Source organism: Callorhinus ursinus, unplaced genomic scaffold (assembly GCF_003265705.2).
Source record: "Callorhinus ursinus isolate GAN/ISIS: 27379988/994484 unplaced genomic scaffold, GSC_fseal_2.0 scaffold20, whole genome shotgun sequence".
Taxonomy (NCBI): Eukaryota; Metazoa; Chordata; class Mammalia; order Carnivora; family Otariidae; genus Callorhinus; species Callorhinus ursinus.
This window is the reverse complement of record NW_027397082.1, coordinates 32974632-33001440: the sequence shown is the minus strand read 5'-3', so window position 1 is coordinate 33001440 and position 26809 is coordinate 32974632. Positions and strand designations below refer to the sequence as shown.

At 37.0% G+C, this 26809-nt stretch overlaps 1 protein-coding gene and 1 pseudogene across 17 annotated transcripts in view; one reads left to right on the top strand and one right to left on the bottom strand.

The window, feature by feature from the left end:
• Positions 1-26809, bottom strand: part of PTPN20 (protein tyrosine phosphatase non-receptor type 20) — a 126135-nt gene that overhangs the window by 27658 nt on the left and 71668 nt on the right. For 13 of the 17 annotated variants that reach the window (XR_012381752.1, XM_073904521.1, XM_025881038.2 and 10 more), the window contains 3 exons: positions 15803-15951; positions 12800-12890; positions 530-864 (listed from right to left, as the gene is read on the bottom strand). The exons of 1 other annotated variant lie outside the window; for it this stretch is intronic. Coding sequence is in view for 15 of the 16 variants with exons in the window: in XM_073904521.1 (XP_073760622.1) it covers positions 530-864; positions 12800-12890; positions 15803-15951 (575 nt within the window). In the remaining variant the exon portion in view is untranslated. The remainder of the gene's footprint in view (positions 1-529; positions 865-12799; positions 12891-15802; positions 15952-26809) is intronic. 3 more of the 17 variants (XM_073904530.1, XM_073904529.1, XM_073904528.1) reach the window with 2 other exon arrangements.
• Positions 23897-24256, top strand: LOC112830867 (activated RNA polymerase II transcriptional coactivator p15 pseudogene; annotated as a pseudogene).

The window sequence follows — 26809 nt, the reverse complement described above, 5'->3', positions numbered from 1 at the left end:
CTTTCCATCTTTCTCATTTGGGTAGTTCTCAATCCAGATGTTCCCACCTCCAGCAAACCTTCCCCTAAGCCCTACGTGAAGCTACGTACTTCCCTTCCAGGCCCTCAAAGCATCCCATATTACCATGGAGCACAGTAACTGGAAGTATCAGTAAGCATGCCCAAATCTCCAATACTCAGTAAGGTGGTGATAGTGCCTGGCACAGTGGTTAGCAATATACTTTAAAGACTCAATACATCTCTGTCACACTCAGCAGAAGCAGCCAAAGGACATCCCAGGATTAGGCAACTTCCAATACTGTCACTCCCTGCCCCACCTCCCCTGTTTAGGTTTTTCATCTCTTCAGTCAGAGTTTGGTTAAGCAGAAGCAGATACAGTAGTGTCTTAGTTTCTGGTACCAGTGAGAATTAAAAACAAGTTACTCAAAAAAGTATCCCCAGTCTGTAACACATCCTAATCCTAACTTCTCATCCTGACATGTGGCTTATCTAAGCAAATATATATCTCATACTGATTTTTTAAAACTTACAGACTTCTTCACAACGTGAAATATTCGGATGATAAAATATTGAAGTATCTGGTAGTTCTCCAGGAAGATACGATAGTTTTTCAATTCCAAAGGTTTCTTCATAGAAATGGGCCAGTAATGGTGGCATTTGATAATTCCACCTTCTATCTCTCTGGTTATCATGACAATAACATTAGAGTTATTCTCTAAAACCATTTGCCAAAAGTCATCTGTGGTACTTGGCAGTGGTCCTTGAGAAGCAATGTAAAAATACTCTTCTCCAGAATTGACTATTCTAATATAGCTAGCATTGATGTAGTCCTTGTTTTCTCCAAGAGGAACACGTGTTGAATCATCTATCACAAAAACAGAAATAACTGGTAGATAAAGGAAAAGTAGGAGATATAATATACCCTGGCTTCATGAATGTATTTCACACTGGTAAATCTATTTTTCTCTTTGACCAGGAGAGAGGATGGTGTAGGAGGAGTCACATGAGTCCATGAATTTAAATTCTTCCCTCCCCCAAACCTATTGGCATGACCTACAAAATACATAATGAGGAGTGTTTTGTTTTCATCTGTTTCTATTAAACAGAGAAGGATGCCATCAGTGTCCAGACACTTTGGGAGATTTCTATTAGATATGGCACAGGTAGGATTAGGCCAAGGGAGTTACCTACTAGTCTGCAACTGAACACAGCAAAGGAGGAACCCTCTGAGGGAGTAAGTGAATGCCATTCTCCTACAAATCCAGAGAACTTGCAAGCCCAGAGCAGTAGGGGCCAGGAAAAAAAAAATTGACTGTGAAAGTTGATCAGTTACAAACCCAAGGATTAATGGAATTCAACCAATGCCCCAAATACATGCCAGCTAACTTTTATGTCCATCCTCAGCATTCACTGGGTAAAACAGCATGCTAATCAAAGCAAAGATATTGTGGCAAATGATGCTATGAAGGAATTTGGTCCAAGTAACATGGAACTCACCTAACATGGACTCTTGCAACAAATATGAAAGAGGAAGCTTACTACTTGGCCTACTCATAAATTTCACTGGCCCCGGAGCTCTTTCTTCATTTTACATAGACAGCTGGACCTCTGGTTCAACCACTGCTCCCACACAGACAATAAATGCCCTCAGTAAAGGATGGACCTTCCCTGCCATGCAGCGGTCTCACCAATAGCCCCTCTCTACTACTCAAGAGCCCTGTGGACCACTTATCTGGCCAATAGGGTATGACCAAGATAACTGAACAGGGCCTTACACAGTTTCTGACAGAACCATTCTCAGATTCGAACACAGCAAACATAAACTTCCCCTTGGAAATATGAATAAATTGGAAAAACAATCACTAGATATATAAAGATAGCCAGTTCTTCACAAAAGGAGACAATATTTAAAAATCACAGCAAATGTTTTCCTTTCTATAAGAGGGAAGAATACTTTGAAACTCCTATTTTTATTTAAAATGAAATCTGAAAGAACATTATTTAAAAGAATAACATACATCTATGGTTACTGACATATTATTAAATTATAAAGGAGGTAACAAAAGCATTATACTGAGATCTTTCATCATGTATGTACATATATATATATACACACATATATACAAATACATCATATATAAACATGTAATAATAATAAATCTGGCAAGTATTCACCAAAATGTTAGCAGGGGCTATTTTATTATCTAAATTTTTATAGTGAACATATACTATTTTATAGCTGAAAAGCATTTTTTTATTTTTAAAAGGGAGATAAATGTGTGAAAATTAAACAATTAAAAATAATAAAAGCTTGCTTTCAAATAAAAACTACAATTACTCATTTAAAACCCCTAAAGTGAGAAGTGAATGGGGAAAAAAAAGTCAGTGATTTAGAAAACCAGCTTGAGGAATTTTCCCAGAACTCAGGAAAAAAGATGAAAAACATGATGATCATATTAAAATGTTAAAGGGTACAGAGCATGTAAAGAAAATACACAGAAGGAATTTCAGAAGCAAACTATGGAATACACAGCAGGAAAGAAATAACTCAAGTGATCACAGGAGAAACGTTCCCCTGAGAGAAAAGACAATTGTAGAATTTAGTGCAAACATTCACAGGTCCAGGCAATGTATGTACTCTGTATGTATGTACTCTGTATGTACTCTGCATGTATGTACTCTGCATACATCACCTCATCTGAACTTCAAAACAATCCTTTGACTGAAGCACTTTATTCATTCTTTTCAGATGAGAAACCCTTACTCAAAGTGGCTAAGTAATTTGTTCCGTATTATGTAGCAATTCTTCTAGACGCCACAGTCCACAAATAAGTCCATGATCTGCTGCCCCTCAAGGAAGACCAAGTTTGCAGATGGAAAGACCACATCAAAAGCCAGACAAAATTATTGAAGACAGCTACTAAGACCTCAAGACTAGCAGAGCATAAGGTCACAGACACAGGAAGCAAAACTTTGCTACTGGATCACTAGAGGTCTCAGTGAGTTGTACCACTCCCATTTCCAGTCCTCAATTCCTGAACCCTGGCTATGGCAGAAATAGCAACGTACACTGGATGCTAATTTGGAGCATATACAACCTCTGAGAGAACACTGCCCCAGCCCTTTGAGGTACTGCCACCTAGCTGGCACTGTAAAAAGCCACTTCACTGCTCTATCAAGCCAGCTGCTTCAGAAGGATGAGGAATATGTTAAGACCAGTGAACTCATTGAGCATGAGCCCACTGCCACAAACCACTTGCCTTAAGGTGAGCTCCTTGGACAGAAGCAATGCTGTGTGGACTACCATGATGTCAGAGAAGGCATTCTGTGGGTCCATGAATGGCAGATTTGGTAGAAGTACTGCATGCAGGGAAGGCAAATCCATATAGTGTCTATTCTGTAAGAGAAGCACTGAAAAAAAACTGTTTCTTCTATGATAGAAGTAGTTCAATATAATCAACCTGTCATCAGGTATTGGCTGAACACCCTGGGAAGCAGTGCCATGTTGGGGCTTCAGTGTTGAGATCTGCAGTAGGCACGCTGAACACTCAGCAGTGACCATAACAAGGTCGGCCTTGGTGACTAAAAGTTCATGTTGCTGAGCTTATTTATTCATAACTTTTAATCCCACCAGCATGTCCATTTTGTTCATGAATCCACTGGGTAATGACAGGATTGGCTGGGAAAGAGACTGACTGGTATGCACAGAATGGGTCATTCTATCCACCTGATTATTAAAATTCTCTCCTTAAGTCACCTTTCAGTGAACATTCCCATATGACACAAATACATTTGTGTTTTTTGCCCATTCAGAGAGGTCTACCCACACACCTCTTCCTAAGATCTCCTTGTAACCGACTTTCCAATCATGTTCCTTCCAAGTCCCTGACCATCCAGTGAAGCCATTGGCCACAGCCCCTGAACTGGTACAGATTTATACCTCTGGCCATTGTTCCTTCTAAGCAAAATGGACAACCAAGTATACTGCTAGAAGTTCTACCAACTGGGAAGATTTCCCTTATTCACTGTCCTTCAAGGATGTCCCCTCCAAAAAGGCTGTAATGTTGCTGCGGTCTACTTCCATGTTGTGCTTCCATATGGTGCAGAAGCATCTGTAAACCACATCCTAATTTTCTCTTCCTTGGTCAACTAATTATAGGGAACTGCTTATGAGGCCACAGATGCAGGCTGGAAGAGAATAGGTAATGTAGCAGGAAAGGGGACCTCGGACATTTTGCTTTCTTCATCTAACTTACTCATACCTTCAAGGCCTGCTCAAACCCAACCTTGTATATACCACTTCCATTTGATGATGGAATGCTGCCCTGCACACTCTACTTTCCAGTTTGATGGCCTATGGTTAAGTGTCCAGTCTCTACTAATACCCCATAGCAGGGCAAAAATTGTTCCTTAAAACAAGAGTAGTTATACACAGAGAATCGCAGGGCTTTGTTCTAAAAGCCCATGGCATGAGCTGAGATTCACTTGTAGGGGCCTGTCAGAAGCTCCAAACAGTATCCCTGGCTGCCACTGACACTGCATCTACCAGATCATATGGCCCAAGTGGCAGAGCAACTTGCACAGCCTGGACTTGTTGTAGAGCTTTCTCTTATTCTGGGCATCACTCAAAATGAGTCTTAGTAAAATGAGCCAGGGTAGCACACCAAAATGAGGAATATGTTGTCTCCAAAGTCCAAAGAAGTGATTGGGGGCATTGTACCTCTTTGGGCTATAGGAGGAACCAGATGCAACATCTTATCCTTCTCCTTAGGAGGGATTATTTTAGCATTCCCCACACCACTGGACCTCTAGAAATTTCGATGAGGTAGAATTTTTGTTGGACTCATTTTCCCTACTGTGACTCACAAATGTCTTATGGCTAAGTCTGTAGTAGTTAATTGCTACTTCTTATTCCCTAAATTCAATCAGCATAATGTCATCACTATAATGGACCAGTGTGATGTCTTAAGTAAGGGAAATGTAATCAAGATCCCTGGGAATTATGACATAAAGGGCAGGAAACTGGATCTATTCCTGAGATAAGGCAGTGGAGGTGTACTGCTGGCCTTGCCAGCTGAAAGCAAACTGCTTCTGGTGGTCTTTACCAAGAGGTATGGAGAAAAAGCACTTGCCAGATCAATAGGTATACACTAGCTACTAGGGGATGTGTTAATTTTCTTTTTTTTTTTTTTTTTTTTTGGATGTGTTAATTTTCTAAAGCAACGAAATCATATCTGGTACAACAGTTGCAGTTGGAGTAATCACCTGCTTATGTTTATAATAATCTACTGTCATCCTGAGATCATCCTTTTCTTTCCCTATTTCGCCCAGCACAATTAGAAGCAACCGGCCAATCTCATTACAGTTGTTAGTTTGACAAAAACATTCTAAGGTATGGAATACACAGTCATCCAGACCTTGCTTCTTATAAGTATTTGAGAAGGAATACCCAGTGATGAGATTCTGTGTATCTCTCCTGCCATTATTGCACCATGGATTATCACTGCTCTCTATTACTTGAAATAGAGTCACTAATGCCTTTAAATTTTATCAAAGTACAAAACCAATTCATAAAACTCATTCTTAAGATTCTGTTCCTCTAGAATCACTCTTGGTATCAAAATTTGTATTAGTCAGTGTTCTCAGAGAAACAGAATCTATAGGCTATGTACGTACACACACACACACACACACACACACACACACACACACACAGTGAGTGAGATTTATTTTAAGGAATTGGCTCACATGACTGTGAGGACTCGCCAGTCTGAAATTTTCAGGGCAGGCTGTCAGGCTGGAGATCCAGAAAAGAGCTGATGCTGCAGTCTTAAATCCAAAGGCAATCTGAGAGCAAAATGGCTTCTTTCTTGGGGTACCTTAATCTTTTTCTCTTAAGGCCTTCAACTGATTGGATGAAGCTTATCCATATTATAGAGGGTAATCTGAATTACTCAAAGTCCACTGATTTAGATACTAATTACATCTACAAATACCTTTACAACAACATCTAGACCAGTGTTTGACCAAATAACTGGGTAGTATGGCCTAGCCAAGTTGACACATAGGACTAAGCATCACACAAACTAAAAATTTTAGTGGATGATTTGAAGGAGGAAGGGCTTTCTTGAAACATAAATTAGTTCCCTAGAAGACCAAGTGAAAGAAAGTTAACAATAAAAACGGGGGTGGGGGGAAGCATGTGCAAAACTACCAAGAGGCAAAAGTAATGAAATAAATAGGGAAAAGATGAAAGCCCTAGAAGATAGATCCAAGAGACCTGCCCTATAAATCATAGGAGCTCCAGAAGAAGAAAAACAGAGTAGAGAGAGGAAGAGCAATTACTAAATAACTGAAGAAGCTTTCCTATAGCTAAAGGAAGACTGAGTCTGCAGATTAAAAGGTTCTATGGATTCTAGGTAAGACCAATGAAATGAAACATACATGGTAATGTTCCCAAACTTCAAGAAAAAATTAAAATGTTACAAGGTTTCAGAATGAAAGAATATGTTTTTTATAGAATAAGGTCACATTACCATTGTATTTATCACCTAAAACACTGGAAGCTGGGGGACAATGAAGTAACATGCAGAAAAACTTAAGACAAAAGGACTGGAATCCCACAATTCTAAAATCAACAAAGATATTCATTTATTGGGAGCGGGGAGGGAGAGAGCTGCAGATAGAGTCTGAGGCAACTATATCAACTACATAGCCTAACTCTAACCAAACAACTAATGAATCAGAACAGAGACCTCAAATTAAGGGAAGATGGAAAGAAAGGGAAATAGTAGAGAGCAACAAGCTTTGCAAAATACAGTTTTATATCTATATAAAGAATGACTGAGAATCTATCATTAAGCGCTAAAAATGGTTCTTGAAATAGAAAATAACATACAGCACAAGAAAATCTTTTAATAGTCTAGAAAAAGAACACAGAGAAGCACTATTGCATAGTGGTTAAACCTAGGTTTGAATCCTAGACCTGCCTCCTATTTGCAGTGTTGACAGGGGGGAAGGTAATTAATTTATTTTAGACTTTTTTGTAAAGCAAAGATATTAAGAGTACCAACATCACAGGTTTGTGGTGAGGATTAAATGAGTTACTACCTATGAAGGACTTAGATCAGCACTGAGTACATACAAACATATCACTACTACTACTACTACTACTATTATTGGTGGCAGTGGTGGTGGGAATAATAGAAACAAATATACTGGTGTGCCTGGTGGCTCAGTCGGTTGGATGTCTGACTTGATTTCGCCTCAGGTCATGATCTTGGGGTCGTGGGATTGAGCCCCACTTGGGCTCTGTGTTCTGTGGGGAGTCTGCTGGAGGCTCTCTCTCTTCCTCTACCTCTGGCCCTCCCCCGCTCTCTCTCTCTCAAATAAATAAATCTAAAAAAAAAAAAAGAAACAAACATATAGTGACCTCACCTAATGTATGCGTATGGATGCTTGTTACATCTCTCCCTTAGAGAGCTGTATTTTTCCAGCTATCTATTATAATGGTAAATTATACAAAATATTAAAAGTGTGATATATCTTTTATACTCACTCATAAACCATTGTTAAAAGTGTATTGTGGTATAACTGTTATACATGCACACCCATGAAACCAATACTACAAGAGAAATAATTGAACATCTCCATCACTGCTAAAATTTTCTCATGCTCTTTGGTAATCTATCCTGCTTGCTCCACTCCTGCCCTCAAGGTAACCACTGATAAACTTTATGAATTACTTTGAATTTTCTAGAATTTTATGTAAATGGAGTAATACAGTGTATTAGTCTGCTCAGGTTGCCCTAACAAAAAGCACAGACTAGATAGCTTCAACAAAAGACATTGATTTTCATAGTTCTGGAGGCCAGAGGCTAGAAGTCCAAGATCCAGGCATCAGCAGGGTTGGTTTCTTATAAGGCCTCCCCTTGGCTTGAACAGGCCTGCCTTTTGTCATGTTCTCATGTGGCCCCACATTCCTCTGTGTCCATACATCCCTGGTGTCTTCTGAGTGTCCTAACTCCTCTTCTTACAAAAAAACAGTCAGACTGGATTAGGGAACATCTGAACGGTCTTATTTTTTTTTAATCTTTTTTTTTCAAGATTTTATTTATTTTTTGACAGAGAGAGAGAGATGCAAGAGAGGGAGAGAGAGGGAACACAAGCAGTAGGAGTGGGAGAGGGAGAAGCAGGCTTCCTGTGGAGCAGGGAGCCCTATATGGGGCTCGATCCCAGGACCCTGGGATCATGACCTGAGCTGAAGGCAGATGTTTAACAACTGAGACACCCAGGCGCCCTCCTTGTTTTGTTTTAATTACCTCCTTAAAGGCCCCATCTCCAAGAACAGTCACATTCTGAGGTACTGGGTGTTAAGACTTTAACATAGGAATTTTGAGGGAACACAATTCAGTAGATAATGGACAGTATATATTCTTTCAATTGCTTTTTTTCATTCCACATAATTATTTTGAGATTCATCCATGTTGCTGCCTATATCATTAGTTTACTATGATATGGGCATATCAAATTTGTTTATCCACTCTCCTGTTGATGGATATTGGGTTATTTTCAGGTTTTTGCTTTTGCAAAGAAAACTGATATGAACATTCATATACATGTCTATATGCAGATACCTGCTTCCATTTCTCTTAGGTAAATACACAGGAGTAGAAATGCTGACTCATGTTGTAGATATATGCTTAATATTGTAAGAAACTGTTAAACTCTCTTTCATCGTAGCAGGTGTGAAGTGTATCTTATGATAGTTTTGGTCTTCCTAATGATTAATGATGTTGAACATCTTTTCACATATTTGTCACCCATATATCTTCTTTGAAGTGGCCATTCAAGTCTTTTGCTCACTTATTTTTGGGTTATTTGTCCTCTTATTGAGCTGTAGAAATTCTTTATATATTCTAAATGCAAGTCCTTTGTCAGATAAGTGTTTTGAATGTATTTTTCTCCCAGACTGTTGCTTGTCTCTTCGTTTTCCTAACAGTGTACTTTGAAGGGCAATATATATTTTTTTTAAATCAAAGAAGCCTAATTTGTTTTTTTCTTTTATAGTTTGGGTTTTTTTGTGTCCTATTAAGAAAAACTCTTCCAAACTCAAGGACACTAAATTTTTCTCAAGTATTCTTCAGAAGTTTTATGGTTTTAACTCAAATTAGGCCTATGATCGATTTTGAGTTAATTTTTATATAAGGTGTGAGGTAAGGGTATGGTTCATTTTTTAATATAGGACTATGCAGTTATCCAGAACCATTTGTTGAAATTCTCCTTTCCTCATCGCCTACATCCTTAAATTCAGACATTGTCATCTACGCTGCCTTCCTTGAATGACTGTAGACAGCACCCAATGAGATATGTGTAAGCATGCTCTGTGAAGTGGAAAACTACTAGAAATCTAAGTCACTAACATTATTAGTTAGTTCTGAGTAGATCCTAACCCAAGGACAAGTAACAGAAAAAGCATTAGGCCAGAAGTCAGAGAACATGACCTGTGGTACATCCCCACTCCTTTATTAGCCTTCAAAACACCTTTTAACCCCAGAGCTTATTCCCTCTTCTGTGAAGTAGGAATTATGGTATCCAATGGTCTACTTCAGAGATATTTTATGAAGATTACATAAGATTATGCATTTTAAAATGCTTTGCAAATTGTAAAGTGTTATAGAAATCCAAGATGTTGTCTTTATATCTAAAAATCCCTGGACTACATAATGAGGTCCATTCCTGCCTTGCATAATAATATAGGGCCATAAATATGACCGTGCAAGTTGAAGCTGTACAAAAGATCTTAATAATCAATGGGACAAATTATGATTGTTCCATAATCTTTTCCAGGGCAGCTATTTATTCTATAACTATTCACATTCTATTAGAATCTTACTCCTAGTATTACTACTTTTCCTTTCTTTGCTTCAATTTCATCTTTGTTGACCAATCAACTTTTGATAATCCATTTTTATAAAATGTAATGTGGGCTTATCACTGAAAAATAAGGAGGCAACACAACTACATGCTTTGCTATCTGTGCGTGAGCTGAATAACAGACACAGAGTGACCAACTGTAGACATATTTTAAAAGGAGTAAAAAAAAAAAAAAAAAAAAGTGCCATGATTAGTCAGTGATCATGATGAGCACCTGTTATTTACATAGTAATCTGCAGACTGAAGAGATAGATGTGACGTTTGTACTTTACACAATTACTCTCAGTTAATATCTTGTGATTACTGAAATTTTAATTGTGTTGTTGAGGGACTGGTGTTCTTTAAACCACACTAACGGAAATTTTTGCATACCAGAGCATGGAAAGTGAGGACCGCATTTACTTGCAATGTCCTAAGATGTGTGAATCCTCCAGTTAGTCTTCTCAGCATTTAAAAAGAGGGAAAAATTAATTATTTCTCTGGCTTTCCTAATGAATTAGGAAATAATTCCTAATGAATTATTAGGAATTATTCCTAATAATTCCTAATGAATTAGTTTCCTAATGAAACTAATAATTCCTAATGAATTCATTAGGAAACTTCTCTATTAATTCATTAATAGAGATTCATTGATTCATTAGGAAACTTCTCTATTAATTCAAGAAATGTGTGGTAAAGAAATCAAAGAAACTTTCTATGATTGTCACTTAAGTAGGCTTACTGAGATTAAATTACACTGTAGTATAAGGTAGATAAATCAGTGGACTTTAAAACAGAACTTGGCTTAATAACTGTTGATCTTAACAGAAAAGCAAAAAGTTTTACATGATTTTCCCTAGTTTTAATCATTGAACTTTATTGTTCATATCTTTGCATCTCTTTTCTGTTTAGTTATCATTCTCCTTGTACCCAGAGTAAAGAGTTCAAGCCAGATCAAATGTTAAATGTACCCCATATCCTAAAACAAGCTTCTTACAATCCCCAGAGCCTCATTTTTTAAATGATTTTTATTTTATTTTTAGAGAGAGAGAGAGAGCACGAGCAGAAAGGGCAGAGGGAGAAGGAGATAAAATCTCAAGCAGACTCCACACTGAGCGTAGAGCCCGATGTGGGGTTCTATCTCACAACAGTGAGATCAGGACCTGAGCTGAAACCAAGAATTGGACTCTTAACTGACTGTGCCACCCAGGTGCACCCCCGGAGCCTCATTTTAAAGGCTTGTTTGTATTCGGTTTCTTGAGGGCTAATTGCACATGCAGGGATGGGAATTATATAATTGGGAACTTTGACTCTCAGAGTAGAACCAAATTGTTGGCATTATCTCTTAAAATGTCTAATAGTGGTTCATTACCATGATTTCAGAAATATTCATCAATGTATTTTCGTACATTCTCCCCACAGAAGGTAGTAGAATAAATTATTTTAATTATCTGGGAAGGTACTCATTACTTTTATAATCATAAAGTTGTCTTAGACTTGAATGAACCAACTAAACCTAAAGGTATTGATCCAATTATGGCAGTCACTGTCTTACCCTAATTTCTATCATAACCACCTCAAGTCTAGTGGGAGAAAGAGGAACATAAATAGATAATTAAAATATAATTTGTTAAGTTGGGAAGAGCAATCACAAGACAGTATGAGGCTATTGGAGAAACAGTCAAACCTAGCTTTGAGGAAAACAAGAAAGGTCTGGCTGAGCTAGCTCTGAAAGACAACAAGAATTACCTCAGCAAAAAAGGGAGGATGTATGGTTCTTGCAAGAACTGCAGGTTCAAAGGCTTGGAGACAGGAGAAAGAGAATGAATTCCAGAAACCAAAAGAAGTCTGTGAAAGAGCTGAGATAAGAAATGTGAAATTTATGCCATGATGCTAAAGAGCTTTACCATGATAATTACAGAGAGCCAAAGAAGAGTTTTGAAGGGATTTGTGTTTTAGGAAAATCATTTCAGTAGCCACTGTGAGTAGATGGGCATGGAGGCAGTGAAGACAGACCAGCTGAGAGATGAAACAGGCAGATTCAATCTAAGTTAGCAGCAGTGGGAACTGAGAGATGGGGGAGGATTCTGGAGGTATTATGGAAGTAAAATCAAAAGGACTTTATGACCACTTTTAAATATCACTGGTGACTCCAAGTTTTCTGGCTTGGACAATGGGGTGGTTACATTAAATAAGACAGAGAATAAAGGAGGAGAGGTCATGAGGGAGGAGGGAAAATGGTAAAGTAACTTGGAAAATTTTTTACTTTGAAAGGAATGTGAGGCATAAAATGAGATTTCCTACCTAAGATTAAAAATGGGTTGTATTTTGTTTCTGCTCTTCGGATGGCCTGGGATAGAGAAATCCTGTAAGTAACTGGCTGGGGAGGAGAGGGGCACTAGCCTCACCCAGCACGGGGAAGCAATGTGGAGGGCCCTTAGAGACAAAGAGCAGCCTCCTGTTGGGAGGGTAGATTGGCAGTTTTATTGTCCAGGAGAAAGGATATAAATAGCCCCACTGCATTTGTATGTCTAAACAAAACAGCCAAGGAAGGTGATCAGGGGTTGGGTTACCAAAAGTGACAATGTCTTAGGCTACTAGACTTTATATTTTAGATGGCTCATGCTCTGAGAAGTAGCATGTGCATAAGGGCAAGGTTGAGGGACTTCTATAAATAACCCTATGATAGTTGCTGGAATGTAAGACTTGAAATTCACCATGCTTTCTAGCATATTCAAGAATATGCCCAGGCTACCCACTGCTAGCTATCAGAGCTCTTCATCATGATCACAGGTCAAAATGCCTAGTACTGAAAGCCATACAACCCATTTTTTATCTTTTCCCAAATGCAAACAGGAAAATAATCAAAACCATTTTTAGCTTACATGGAAGAATATCCCGATATCTGTTTTTTTCTCTGTTGCGTAGTTCATTCCCAGAGTTGAATGCATCAGGTATGTTCTTATAATCTAAAGTCTTTAAAAGGTAAGAAATATAGGTCATGTATTTACTATAATAAAAAGATAAAGAAAAAAATCTGCTCTTGCTTAGTGTTCATGATCTTTAAACCTCTATATGGCATGCCTGGTGTTAAATGTGTTGTATGATAACTGAAGTCAGAATCCCATTAAAAAGCACTATATACTGAGGGTTTCAGAGGGGAGGGGGGTAAGGGATGGATTAGACCAGTGAGGGGTATTAAGGAGGGCACGTACTGCATGGAGCACTGGGTGTTATATGAAAACAATGAATCGTGGATCACCACATCAAAAACTAATGATGTATTGTATGGTGACTAACATAACATAATAAAATAAAATTTAAAAAAAAGAAAAAAATAATAAAATATCTCAAATTTGAGATGTCAATCAACAAGTTGCTTGATAAGAAAATACTAATCTCGGGATGCCTGGGTGGCTCAGTCGGTTAAGCATCTGCCTTCAGCTCAGGTCACGATCCCAGGGTCCTGGGACCAGGTCCCACATCAGGCTCCTGCATCAGGCTCCTTGCTCAGCAGGGAGCCTGCTTCTCCCTCTGCCTGCTGCTCCCCCCCACCCCCGGCTTGTGCTCTTTCTCTCTCTGTATCTCTCTCTCTGACAAATAAATAAATAAAATCTTTAAAAAAAAAAAAAAAAAGAAAATACTAATCTCTTTGGACATACTTTTTCCCTTGAACTTCAGTATTTTTTTTCATTAAAAAAAAATAAAGAACATTTACTTCTTAGGACCTACTCATTAATCTATCATTTTATAAATAAAAATAATAAAATAACAGCAAGAAAAATATATAAATATATAAACCAAAAAGAAAAAATGTCTCACAATTTACTTCTTGCCCCATGAATGAATTATAGCCAGGATACCAATTAAGGAATTCTTCCTTTCAAAAAAATTTCATTACCAAGTGTGAATTCAGTAAACATGACTGAACATTTAATACATACTCAGTACTTTTCTAGACATTGGAATAAAAAGATGAATCTGAAAATGGCCCCCTCCTTGAGGAGCTATCAGAGCAGTCCGAGGGGTAATCAATGTCACAGAGATGCTAGTACAATGGTAGTGCTGATGACTGCCATCAGAAGTTAGTTACATGAAAGTGTGTGTGTGTGTGGAAGGAAAGGAGAGCTGAAGTGAGCAGGTTATCACTCCAGGTGGAAAGGACAGGAATAAAGGCATGGGGGCATACAGCTCCTCTTGGGGAAACAGTGAATAGTATGGTCACAAGAGCAGAGAGAACATGATCTAGCCCAGAGGGAAACTAAAACTACTTAGGAAGGCCTTGTTTCATATACAAAAGAAGTGGAGATGTATCCAGCCCTAGTCTATTAGAATATTTGTGGATAAAGCCCGAGAATCCGTACTTTTCAAAAGCTCTTCAGTAACTCTTGGGTAGCCAACTTGGCACCACCAGTCTTTAAATAAGTGTCAGCAACTACTGGCATGGCAAATGAGAAGCTAGTGAAGGTTTTAAGCAGTAGGGTAATATGATCAGATTTTTACCTTTCTTATCTTTCTGCAAGCCAATTATAAAATTAATTTGGAAAAATATCTGTAGGAAAAACTAGAACAATTTTGTAAAAGAAGAGAACTGAGGGAAGACTAGTATTAACAGTAAAAGATAACATAAAGCTATGCTAATTAAGAGAGCTTGGTACTAGTACATGAATAAACAAATCAATGGAAAAAGTCCAAGAATAAATTAAAATTTATGTAGAACTTCAGTATATAATAAGAGTGGCCTTTTACATCACTGAAGAACAATTTCAAGAAGATCTGGGGACAGCAGGGCAGCTATATAATGCTGAGCCCTACCAGATACCTTAAATTCTAGCTGGATCACAGACTTACACATTTTAAAAAATCACAGAAATATTAGAAAAAGACATGAAGTAATTATTATGATCCTAGAGTGAAAAGGGCACCTACGGGATACAGAAAACCCTGAAGTCCCAATAGACTGTCATATCTGACCACTAAAAATTAGCTATTTCTTCTTGCTAAATGTGTATATGTGCGCATGCACACTTCTGTGTAACACAAACAAGGGGGAAAATTTACCATATATAGCACATACAAAAGAGACAATTTCTTCATTATATAAAATTATTAATCAATAAGAAAAAGAATAAACAGAAAATTGGGCAAAGAATCAGAACAGTTCACCAAAAATAAATATAAAAGGCTTAAAAACATATGGAAAGCTATTCCTTTGTTCTCAAATAAGTGTCAATATAAAGGAATCATTTGTCATATAAGAGGTAAGCAAAGATCCAAAAATTTGACAGTACAAAATACTGGTTGTGTTTCCAGTAACTTGTTATAAGAATACTCATACACATGCACAGCCATATGAAGAGGGGTAATTACTGTTAATAAATAACAAACACTAGAAAAATCTAAATGTTCATCACAGGGGACTACTTAAAGAAAAAAGGTCTTTATCCATACAATTAACTATACTATGAAATACTTAAAAATAATGAGATAAAAAAATGAGATAGAGCTACATGTACCAATAATATATTTGGAAATTATTTCCTACGTGAAATATTTTTCTAAAAAAAAAAAAAGGAAAGAAAGGGTAGAATAGTGACTAAAGTACATGCCGATAGTTTTGTGGACACTTATATGACAAACTTAAATAGTGGAAAGGGGGCCTAGGAACTCAAGAGAGAAAAACAAAGACTATCCTTTTATAACCTTTTATGCTATTTAATTTTCTTTTACTATATAAACCTATTACTTTAAAAACAAACTTAATATTAAAAAACAAAAAACAAAGTACTCAACCTAAAAGAAAAGATAAAAAAGGAAAAGGAAAAAAACCCCTCTATTAGTAATGTGGAAAATCAAATACAGACTTTTGTCAAGACAAAAATATTTACCATAAATTCCTGGAGGATTTCATATTCTGCTACTTTTTTCTCAAGCATTTTAAAACAATCCTTGATGACTGATTGCTCATGAAAATTGAATAGTAATGGTCGAACCTGAGCCAACTGAGCTAGCTCCCTTTCAGAAACAATTTGTATACCTAAGAAAAAGAAAAATTCACATTTTTAAGTTACTCATATGTATGTGAAGGGAGATTTTATTTTGTCGTGTTTTCTCTTAAGTGAAGGCACAGCCACTTAAGGATTAATGGAAATTTATTTTTCCAGAAGTGAAGAGTCTATTACTTTGAAAGAAAGAATCCTTGTTTTAGAAAAATCATGATTATATACCTTGAAATTACACAAAACCCACTATTCCTAGAAAAAACTGTTAAGTGCTATAAATATAAAAGATGCTATAGACTGAAAAGTATTCTGCTTCATAGTGTGAATTAAGTATATGTACTGACAATTATGCCAATGCAAGCATATATAAACAAGATTGGATGGGAAAAAGTGAGAACTTTTGCCCTCCCTCAGACCAAGTATTTGAAAGCCCCTGGAGCCTAAGATGAGAGGATGTGGACAGTCTAACACACCTCTTACTCTAAAACAGATCAAACACACATATGCACATACAGACACACACACAACACACGTACACATACCCGCCAAGGATAGAGAAGCTCTATATAATTAATAAGACTAAAAATATATATATAATATGCAATATAATTATATATAATAAATATTTTGATATACATTATATAGTTACACATGTATAACCAATAATAATAGAAGAGAATACATGCTATTTAATAGTGCACATGGAGGTTTTTTATTTTAATGATGATTTTTTTAGGCCATGTTGACAGTCTAGATTCCAAATATCTGAAATTTTACAGATCATGTCCACTGACCAAAATGCAATAAATCTAGAAGTCACTATTAAAAGAATATTTTTTTAAATTTCAGAATTTTGAGGGCACCTGGGTGGCTCAGATGGTTAAGCAACTGCCTTTGGCTCAGGTCATGATCCCAGGGTCCTGGGATCAAGTCCTGCGTTGGGCTCCCTGCTCCTTGGGAGCCTGTTTCTCCCTCTGCCTCTCTCTTTCTCTCTCTCTCTCTCTGTCTTTCATGAATAAATAAATAAAATCTTTAAAAATAAATAAATAAAATAAATTTCAGAATTTTGAGGTAATGTGCTCAAGTGAAGCCAGTTCTCAAAATCTCTTTCCAAAGCCGACTAATATGAACAAAAATCAAGTTAATATTAGCAAAAAATATATACAAGAAGCAATTCCACAAAAGAATGGGCATAAAAAAGATAAAAGCTTCTAAAAATATGCACAGTGCTGTAAAACTCTTCTTGTCTTGGAACCCTATTTAACCAAAAGCTCTCTATAGGGATGGGAGTAAGGGACTGTTGGGTTGGGAAAGACAGTCACAGAAATCCTAAAATTTCTCACAAATATCTCTAACCTTTGTATGAGAGGAAGTCTAGAAAGTCCAGAGGGGGACATAAAATTCCACGAGAGTAGAAGCCATTTTGATCATCTTTGATGCCGAACAGAAAAATCCTTAGAGCTCTCCCCGTGTGTTCCAGCACTGCTGGAACAGAAGCTGAGAGCAGGGAAGGAGAAGAGGAATAAAAAGGTAGAATGACGGTAATGGACACTGTCATTGCTTCCCCAACACTGATTCTACCCTGATAGTTAGAGCCATATGTGATCATTCCACAATAATTCCCTTGCCAGTGAATAATTCAGCAATATGTAGGTGATTTGAGCCAATGGGAAGTAAGGAGAAGTTTATTCGGGGCTTATGGGCAAAAGAAGCAAGCCTTTCTCCAATCTCCATCCACTCTCCAGACATAAGTCCAGAGTATAATTATGGCCCTGACTATTACAAGCAGCCCCGCTGTGACATAAAAGGAATGAACTGAATACAGCAAATATGAAAAAAGAAAACATAGAAAACCTATGGTGTTAACGACATCACTGAGCAATGTGATCATACTGAACTTGGAATACTGCCTACCTTTGTGCTTCCATTATGGGAGAAAATATATTTCTTTGTTAACATCATTTTCAGTTTGGTTTCTTTTTATTGCAGCCTAGCCCAAGAATTCCAATCAAGGTGAATAAGTCAGGCCTCAGCTACAGATCATGGCAATCATCACAGGAAGGGATTTTTGCAGAAAGGCAGTTTACAGGAAGGGATTTTATCTAGCTGTTTGGTGCTGACATCATTGGACAGGTTAGAAGAGGAGATGCTTCCCCATATCATGGTCCAAAAATAACACCACAAAATGGTCTGCCACAAGAGGAGCTAGCTCTGCCATAATGAGGAATCTGAGGGAGCTGGACACCACTGCTGTAATCACTAGCTCCTGGATGAGACTACTTTAGCAACCATAGAGGAATTAGAAAGTCACCACTGCAACTGCTGGCTCATAATGTACCACTTCAGTTATAATGAGACACTAGGGATGCCATGCCTGTTATGGTGTGTATCAGCAACACGGATGCTTCTCTTCACATTTCAGTCTTGGCTAAGTGCATATGATTGGCCAAACCCATACTAACTACCAGGATTTCTGGGAAATGTAATTTTCAGTTTTCTTGCCTGGACCCTACAGAAAGACACGCTAGGAGGAGAATGTGATTAATGTTGAGTAAACTAGTCTTCAACATCTGCAACACAACTCATTCACACCCATTGAGTTTTCTGCTCTTTTCCCCCAACCCTTCTAAACACTTGTCATTATCCTCTCAGGCAAAATCTAGCCCTCAAAGTGTAGTTTATAATAGAAGATAACTAATCAAACCAAATCAAATAGAATGGGAATCAACAGAATTCATTCATGACGGGGCGCCTGGGTGGCTCAGTCGGTTAAGCGTCTGCCTTCGGCTCAGGTCATGATCCCAGGGTCCTGGGATCGAGTCCCACATCCAGCTCCTTGCTCAGCAGGGAGTCTGCTTCTCCCTCTGCCTGCCACTCCCCCTGCTTGTGTGCACTCTCTCTCTCTGTGTGTCAAATAAATATATAAAATCTTTAAAAAAAAAAAAAGCATTCATGCTCAAACAGCAAAATCAAAGAGATGGAGAACTATACATGTTAGTGAACAAGCTGGAAATAAAACACAAGATGAAGAAAAAAATGAGTAATACAATATGGTATGCAAATAATTTCAATCCATTCTGAATGGATTACCTAAATTATAGATCTGTCATCTGTAGGAAGAAGTAATAAGAGTATAAATTATTTTATTTTATTATTTTTTTGTAGGTTCCACACCCAGATGGAGCCCAGTATAGGGCTAGAACTCAGGATCCTGAGATCAAGACCTGAGCTGAGATCAAGAGCCAGATGTTTAACCGATGAGCTACTCAGGCAACCCTTAAACAAATAATTTTTTTTTTTTAAAGTAGGTTCCACATCCAGCATGGAGCCCAACACAGAGCTTGAACTCAGGACCCTGTGATCAAGACCTGAGCTGAGATCAAGAGTCAGATGCTTAACTGACTGAGCCACCGAGGCACCTTCAGAATGTAAATTATTTTAAATGAGTTTAAAAGTAAGATTAAAAAAACAGAATGACCGCTTACATGAGGTTCCTAGAGTAGTCAAATCTGTAGATACAGAAAGTAGAATAGTGGTTGTCAGGTGCTGGGAGGAGGGAGAATGGGGAGTTAGTATTTAATGGGTACAGAGTTTCAGGTGAGGAAGAGGAAAAAGTTCTGGAGATGGAGTGTGGTGTTGGTTGCACGACAATAAAAATGTACTTAATACCACTGAACTGTACACTGAAAAATGGTGAAGACTGTAAATTTTATTGTATATTTTACCACAATTTTTTAAAATGTCACTAACCGAGATTCTTTGCATCACTGCAGTCTGTTATCCAGAGATCAGCTGCTATTATAAGATTAGATTCTCCTCACACTCATGAGAAAATTGTCAACAGCTATCAGAGCCACACATTTTCTTGCTTACAACCTCTCTCTTAATAAAGCAAGGACAAAGTTTCCCAAAAGATTCCAACAAACCTTTACTTGAATTTCAGGCAAGTTGGGTATCTGAACCATAACTGACAAAAGGGATAGGCTTATCCTCAGACCAATCAGGGTCACACCTTGAGTAGAGAGCAATTTCCCAACTTGCCTTGCTGTAACTCGGTGGAAATGAGACAACAGGAATGCTGAAGTATCAGCCACAGTGGTCACTACTGCCACTACACAACATCTGCAGCAACCTTGACTCAAGTGCACAGACTAGGGTGTAAAATCTGTGTGCAAAATTCAAGTCATTCCTCCAGCCCCTCCCCAGCTGTCCCCTCCCAGTGCTAGCAACACTCCCCTACATCTCAGTTCTGATGCCTCCCCATGTCTTACCCTACAGTAGTCAGGAAGGTCACATTTTTGGGGACAGGGGAGTAGATGGAGAAGGCATCAGAAAAGAGGCCACATTTACATTTCTATCAATATCATCTAGGAAGTGCCTTGAAAATAGCGGTTCCTGGCTCCAAGCCAAGAAATGCTGAATCAGAACCTTAAATAAAAATTAAATAAAAAAAAAAAAACAGAATGAGGTGAAAAATAAGTTTATAGACCTAAGAAAATAAAGGTCAAAAGTACATGATTATAGAATTAATAATTAAATCAAAAGCTACAAGAAACAAAGTAGACAGCTGAAAATGAGCTTATTCATAGGACAAAGACATGTGTACATAAATTAATTAAGAGAAGAAAAGACAAAAAACAAAACAAAAGATAGTGCATGTAAGGGCCTCATTAGAAGTTCAGAAGAAAAACTTAAGATAGGGTGAGGAACTCAAGAAATCTTCCCCTCAGGGGAGTAAGTCGGAGGGGGAGCCGAACCATGAGAGACGATGGGCTCTGAAAAACAAACTGAGGGTTCTAGAGGGGAGGGGGGTGGGGGGATGGGTTAGCCTGGTGATGGGTATTCAAGAGGGCACATTCTGCATGGAGCACTGGGTGTTATGCACAAACAATGAATCATGGAACCCTACATCAAAAACTAATGATGTAATGTATGGTGATTAACATAACAATAAAAAATTAAAAAAAAAAAAAGAAATCTTCCCCTCGTGGTACAAGCTTGGAGAGGAAAGCAGCAGCTTCCAGGTAGGAAAGGTACAATGCCTCATTCTGTTCCCTTTTCTCTATCTCCCCTAAGGATCAAAAGCGTAAGAAGTTGGGAAAGGGGCAGCAAAACCTATCATCCACAATGTATAGGTTAAGACACAATAACATTGGGAATTAGGAGGGGAGAAAAGCATCCTCTGCTCAGCCCATATCCTCTACCCCTAAAGAAAGGACAGGTAATTAAGAAGGCACCATCCCTAAGAACCAGGGACTCTGCACCTGCCTGCAACTGATGCTGAACAAGGACAACAGAGAATGAACTCCCACACCCAATTAGGTGAGCAAGTAACATAGTTACAAATAAGAGCACTCTATTGCTGGGGAATAAACAAGGTCATGGACGGGAACCTTCTCTGAGGTGCAGGTGTATTGGGGACATTTAAAACAAAGGGTAGACATTGAAATAAACCCTCTGGCATTTTCCATTCTAAGCACAAGGTAACAATACAGGAATTTGAAGATGGTGATATACTAAGAGTAAGCACAGCAACATCAAAACCCAAACCCTGCTCAAGTCCTGACTAAATTGACTCAACTCATCAAACTGAAGGCCTACAAAAGGAAGAGGTATGTCTATTCCTGTTTACCTCAGTCTCTAGAACACAAGACATCCAGATTTCAACAAAGAAATTATATGCACACAAAGAAGCAAGTAAAAGAAAAAAAAAAAAGGTCAAGAGATAAAGCAATCAAAAGAACCAGAAAGAGATATAACATAAATGTTAAAACTATCAGATAATTAATTTTAAATAACTAAGATCAAAGCTAAAGGCTTCAGTGGAAAAGTGGACAACACACATAAACAAATGGGGAATTTCATCAGAGATGTGGAAACCACAAAAAATCAAACAGAAACCCTAAAAATGAAAAATACTATAATAGAAATAAAGAATGCTATCAATAGGCTTATCTATAGGATTGATACAGACAAGAAAAGAATCAACAAACTTAAAAATAGGTCAATAGGCATTATTCAAACTGAAAGACAAAAAAGAGTCAGGGAAGGCACAGAAAAGACCATCCAAGAGCTACAGCCCAATATCACACAGACCAATATTCCTACAACTGGATTCCCAAAATAGAACCAAGAGAAGGTGAGGATGGGGCAGGGGGTGGAATTGGGCAGAAGAAATATTTGAAATGACAATGGTTGGGAATTTTCCAAAATGAATGAAAGACACCAAGCATCAGATACAAAAGCTCATCATAAACAATACAAGTCAGAAGACAACCCAGAATCCTATAACCAACAAAAATGTCTTTCAGAAAAAATGAAGGAGAAATAAACACTTTTACAGATAAATACTGAGAGTTCATTAGAAGCACACTTACACCATAAGAAATGTTCAAGAAAGATCTTTAGGCAGGATGAATGTATTATAGAACAGGAAACTGGATCTACACAAAGAAATGAAAAGTTCTAAAGATTCCATAAATGTAACTAAATAGAAAATTCATCTTTTTCCTTAATTTTCACTTCTCTGGAGTGTAACTGGCTATCTAAAACAAAAGCAGTAAATATGTATTTCATGATTATTGTTATGTAAAATTAAAACAGTTGCACAAAAAATGAATGGGAGAAATTAGAGAGACACTATTGAAAGGTCCTTGTACCACCTGTGAAGTGATAAAATGTTATTTGAAGATAGAAAAAAGACTGTGAGAAATTAAAGATGTATATTATAAATCCTAGGGTGACCAAGAGAACATTTTTAAAAGAGGTATAACTAATAAGCCAATTTGGAAAATAAAATGTAATTACAAAATAATCCAAAAGAACGCAAAAAAAATAGGAAAAAAGATAAAGAATAGAAGAATAAATAGAAAACAATTAGCATGATGGTAGAGTTAAATGATGGTAGATATAAATGCAAACAGTCTATATATACCCCAGTTAAAAAACAGAAATTGTGAGATTGGGTGAAAAAGCAAGACCCAACCATACAATGCCCACAAGAAACCACTTTAAATACAAAAGTGTAGGCAAGTTAAAAGTAAAGGGATGGAAAAATAAATACAATGGGAGCACTGATCAAAAGAAGCTGGAGTGGTTATACTGATAGCAGAAAATGTATCAACAACAAAGTAGACTTCAGACCAAGAACATTACCACGTTTAAAAAGGTCATTACTGGGGAGTAGAGGGATGAATAAGGGGAACGAAGAGAATTTTTAGAGCAGTAAAACTATTCTGTTTGACACTATAATGGTGGATACATGTCATTACACATTTGTCCCAACCCACAAAATTTACAACACCAACAGTGAATCTAATGTAAATTATGGATTTGGGGTGATAATATGTCAATGCAGATTCATCAACTGTCACAAATATACCACTCTGGTGGGGAAGACTGATAGTGGAGGAGGCTACACATATGTGAAGGCAGTGAGGATATGGGAAATCTCTGTACCTTCTGCTCAATTTTGCTACAAACTTAAAACTGCTCTAAAAACTAAACCTATTTTTTAAAAAGATAATTACTAATGATAAAAGGGTCAAAAATCACAGAGAAGACATAACAATGCCAAATGTGTACGCACCTAAAAGAATTTCAAAATACATGAAGAACTGATAGTGCTAAAATTAGAAAGAAAATTCACTCACAGATCAATGGAACAAGTACACAGAAATTCAGTAAGGACAGAAAAGAACTGAACAACTTGATTTAATTGACCTTTATAAAACATTCTGTCCAACATTATAAAAATTCTTCTCAAGTGCACATGGAACCTTCACCAGATAGACCATATTCTAGGTCAAAAATCAAATCTTAACAAATTAAAAAGAATTAATAGAAATTATGCCCTTGAACCATGAGATTGAACTAAAAATCAATGACATATCTGGAAAACCTTCAAATATTAAGAAAGTTCAAAGCAGAGTTGCAAGCGAGCAAGCAGAAGGCAGTTCGGCTGCGAGAGCGGAGGGAGCAATGCCTAAATCAAAGGAACTTGTTTCTTCAAGCTCTTCTGGCAGCGATTCTCACAGTGAGGTTGACAAAAAGTTAAAAAGGAAAAAGCAAGTTGCTCCAGAAAAACCTGTGAAGAAGCCAAAGACTGGTGACACTTCAAGAGCCCGGTCATCCTCTGAGCAGAGCAGCGATGAGAACATGTCCCAGATCAGGAAAATGAGGTACGTCAGTGTTCACGACTTTAAAGGGAAAGTCCTAACTGATATTAGAGAATATCGGATGGGTCCAGAAGGTGAAAGGAAACCTGGAATAAAAGGTATTTCTTTAAATCCTGAGCAATGGAGCCAGCTGAAGGAACAGATTTCGGACACTGATGGATGACACAGTAAGAAAACTGGAAAATCAGAGCTATATGAAACTTGTACTATCCTAGTTGTTTTAATCTGTCTTTTTAATTTGGCTTTTGTTTTCTAAATGTTGTTTTCCAAGCTACTGTATATTTGGGTTGCAGAACAATTTGTAAGATGTATATTTTTTTATGTGCATTATGAAAAGTGTTCTGAGTGAAGCTAATTGTCAACTTTATTAAGGAGGATTGCTTTGTGCCCACCACCTAGTGTAAAATAAAATCAAGTAATACAAAAAAAAAAAAAAGAAAGTTCAAAGCATATTTCTACATAACCCATGGATCAAAGAAGTCACAAGAGAAATTAGAGAATACTTAAAAAAAAAAAAACAGACTTTAGAATAGATTTATGTTTACCAAAAAAAAAAAAATAGTAGGAAGTACAGAGGGTTCCCATATATCCCCTGCTATAGTTTCCCCTATTATTAACATTTTATATTGGGATAGTACACTTGTTAGAATTAACAAATCAATATTAATACATTATTGTTAACTGAAGTTCATAGTTCATTCAGATTTCCTTAGGTTTTCCTTAATATCCTTTTACTGTTCCAGGATCCCATCGAGGAGTCCTTATTACCTTTACGTTCTCATGTTTCCTTAGGCTCCTCTTGGCTCTGATGCTTTCTCAGACTTTTCCTGTGTTTGATGACCTTGGTGGTTTGAGGAGTAATAATCAGATATACTCTAGGATGCCCCTCTATTGGAATCTGTTTGATGTTTTTCTCATGATTAGCCTAGGGTTATCAGTTTTTTGGAAGATCACGGAGGTAAAGTGCCATATTCATCACAAAATATCAAGGGTACCTACTATCAACATGACTGATTATTACTGATGTTGATCTTAATCACCTGCTGTAGCTGTGTATCATGTTTCTCTACTACAAAGTTACTCTTTTTATCCCCCTTTCCACACTGTACTCTTTAGAAAAAAAATCACTATGTACAACCCACACTTAAGGGGTGGGGAGTTTGGCTCCATCTACTTTAGGGTGGAATATCAACACAATTTATTTGGAATTCTTCTTCATGGGAGGTTTGTTTCTTCTCCCCACTTATTTACATTTTCAATTATTTGTTTGTACTAGTATGGACTCGCAGATAGTTATTTTATACTTTGAGTTATAATCCAATTCTACAGTGTATTGGTGCTCAAATTTTTCCAGCTGTCACCAGCGGGAATGAAAAAGCATTCTGAATTGAATGTAAATAAAAGCACATCAAAATTTTAGGGATATTGCTAAAGCAGTATTCACAGGGAGATCTGTTATATTAAATGATTATATGAGATCAGAAGAAAGAACTTATATCAATGAAGAAATCAACCAAATCAATAGGAAAAATATTAAAAACACTAGTGAAACTAAAAGCTAGTTCATGGAAAAGATCAATAAAAAGACAAATACCATATGGTTTCACTCATATGTGAATTTAAGAAACAAAACAAAGAAGAAAAAAGACAAAATAACAGACTGTTGAATAGAAAGCACAAACTGGTGGTTGCCAGAGGGTGGATGGTGAAATAGATAAAGGTGCTTAAGAAGGACAAACGTCCAGTTACAAAATAAGTAAGTTTTGGAGAGAAAAAGTAAGCATAAGGCATATAATACAATAAGTTGGTAATAACGTTGTATGGAGACAGATAGTGACTACACTTATTGTTGTGAGCACTGAGTAATATATAGAACTGTTGAATCACTATATTGTACACCTGGAACTAATATAACATTGTATGTTAAGTATACTTCAGTTAAAAATAATAAAAATAAATAAAATTGCATTGAATTTAAAAAATTAATAAATTTCTAACCAAACTGATCAAAAAATAAAAGAGAAAAAACACCTTTTCCAAATCAAGAATAAAAGAGAGGGCATCAATTCAGATACTACAGACATTACAAAGTTAGTAAGAGAACATTATGAACAATTCTAATTCCATAAATTAGACAACTTATATGAATGAGACAAACTGCCAAAGCTCCGTAAAGTGAGAGATGATCTAATAGTCCTTTATCAATTAAAAACATTGAAGATTGCTATAGGCTGAGTTGTGTCCCCTCCTAGAATTTTATGTTGAAGTTCTAACCTCTAATAATTCAAAATATGACTGTATTTGGAGACAGGATATTTAAAGAGATAATTAAATTAATGAGATTATTTGGGTACACCCCAGCCCAATATGACTAGTGTCCTTATGAAAAAAGAAAATGGGACCCAGATACCACACAGGGAGAAGATGGTCATCTGCAAGCCAAGAAGAGAAGCCTTAGAAGAAATCAAAACTGCCAACACCTGCCAAATTTCTGTTGTGTAAGGCAATCAGTCACTAGTTTGACTAGCCAGTCACTTTGTTATGAAAGCCCTAAAAAATTAATACAAATATGTATTTTAAAATTTTACAAACACATTCCAAGACCAGATGGTTTCACTGAATTCTATCAAACATTTAAGAGAGCAATAATAACAATTATGTATAAACTCTTCCAGAATATAAAATAGGAGGGAACACTTCCAAACCAATCTTATGA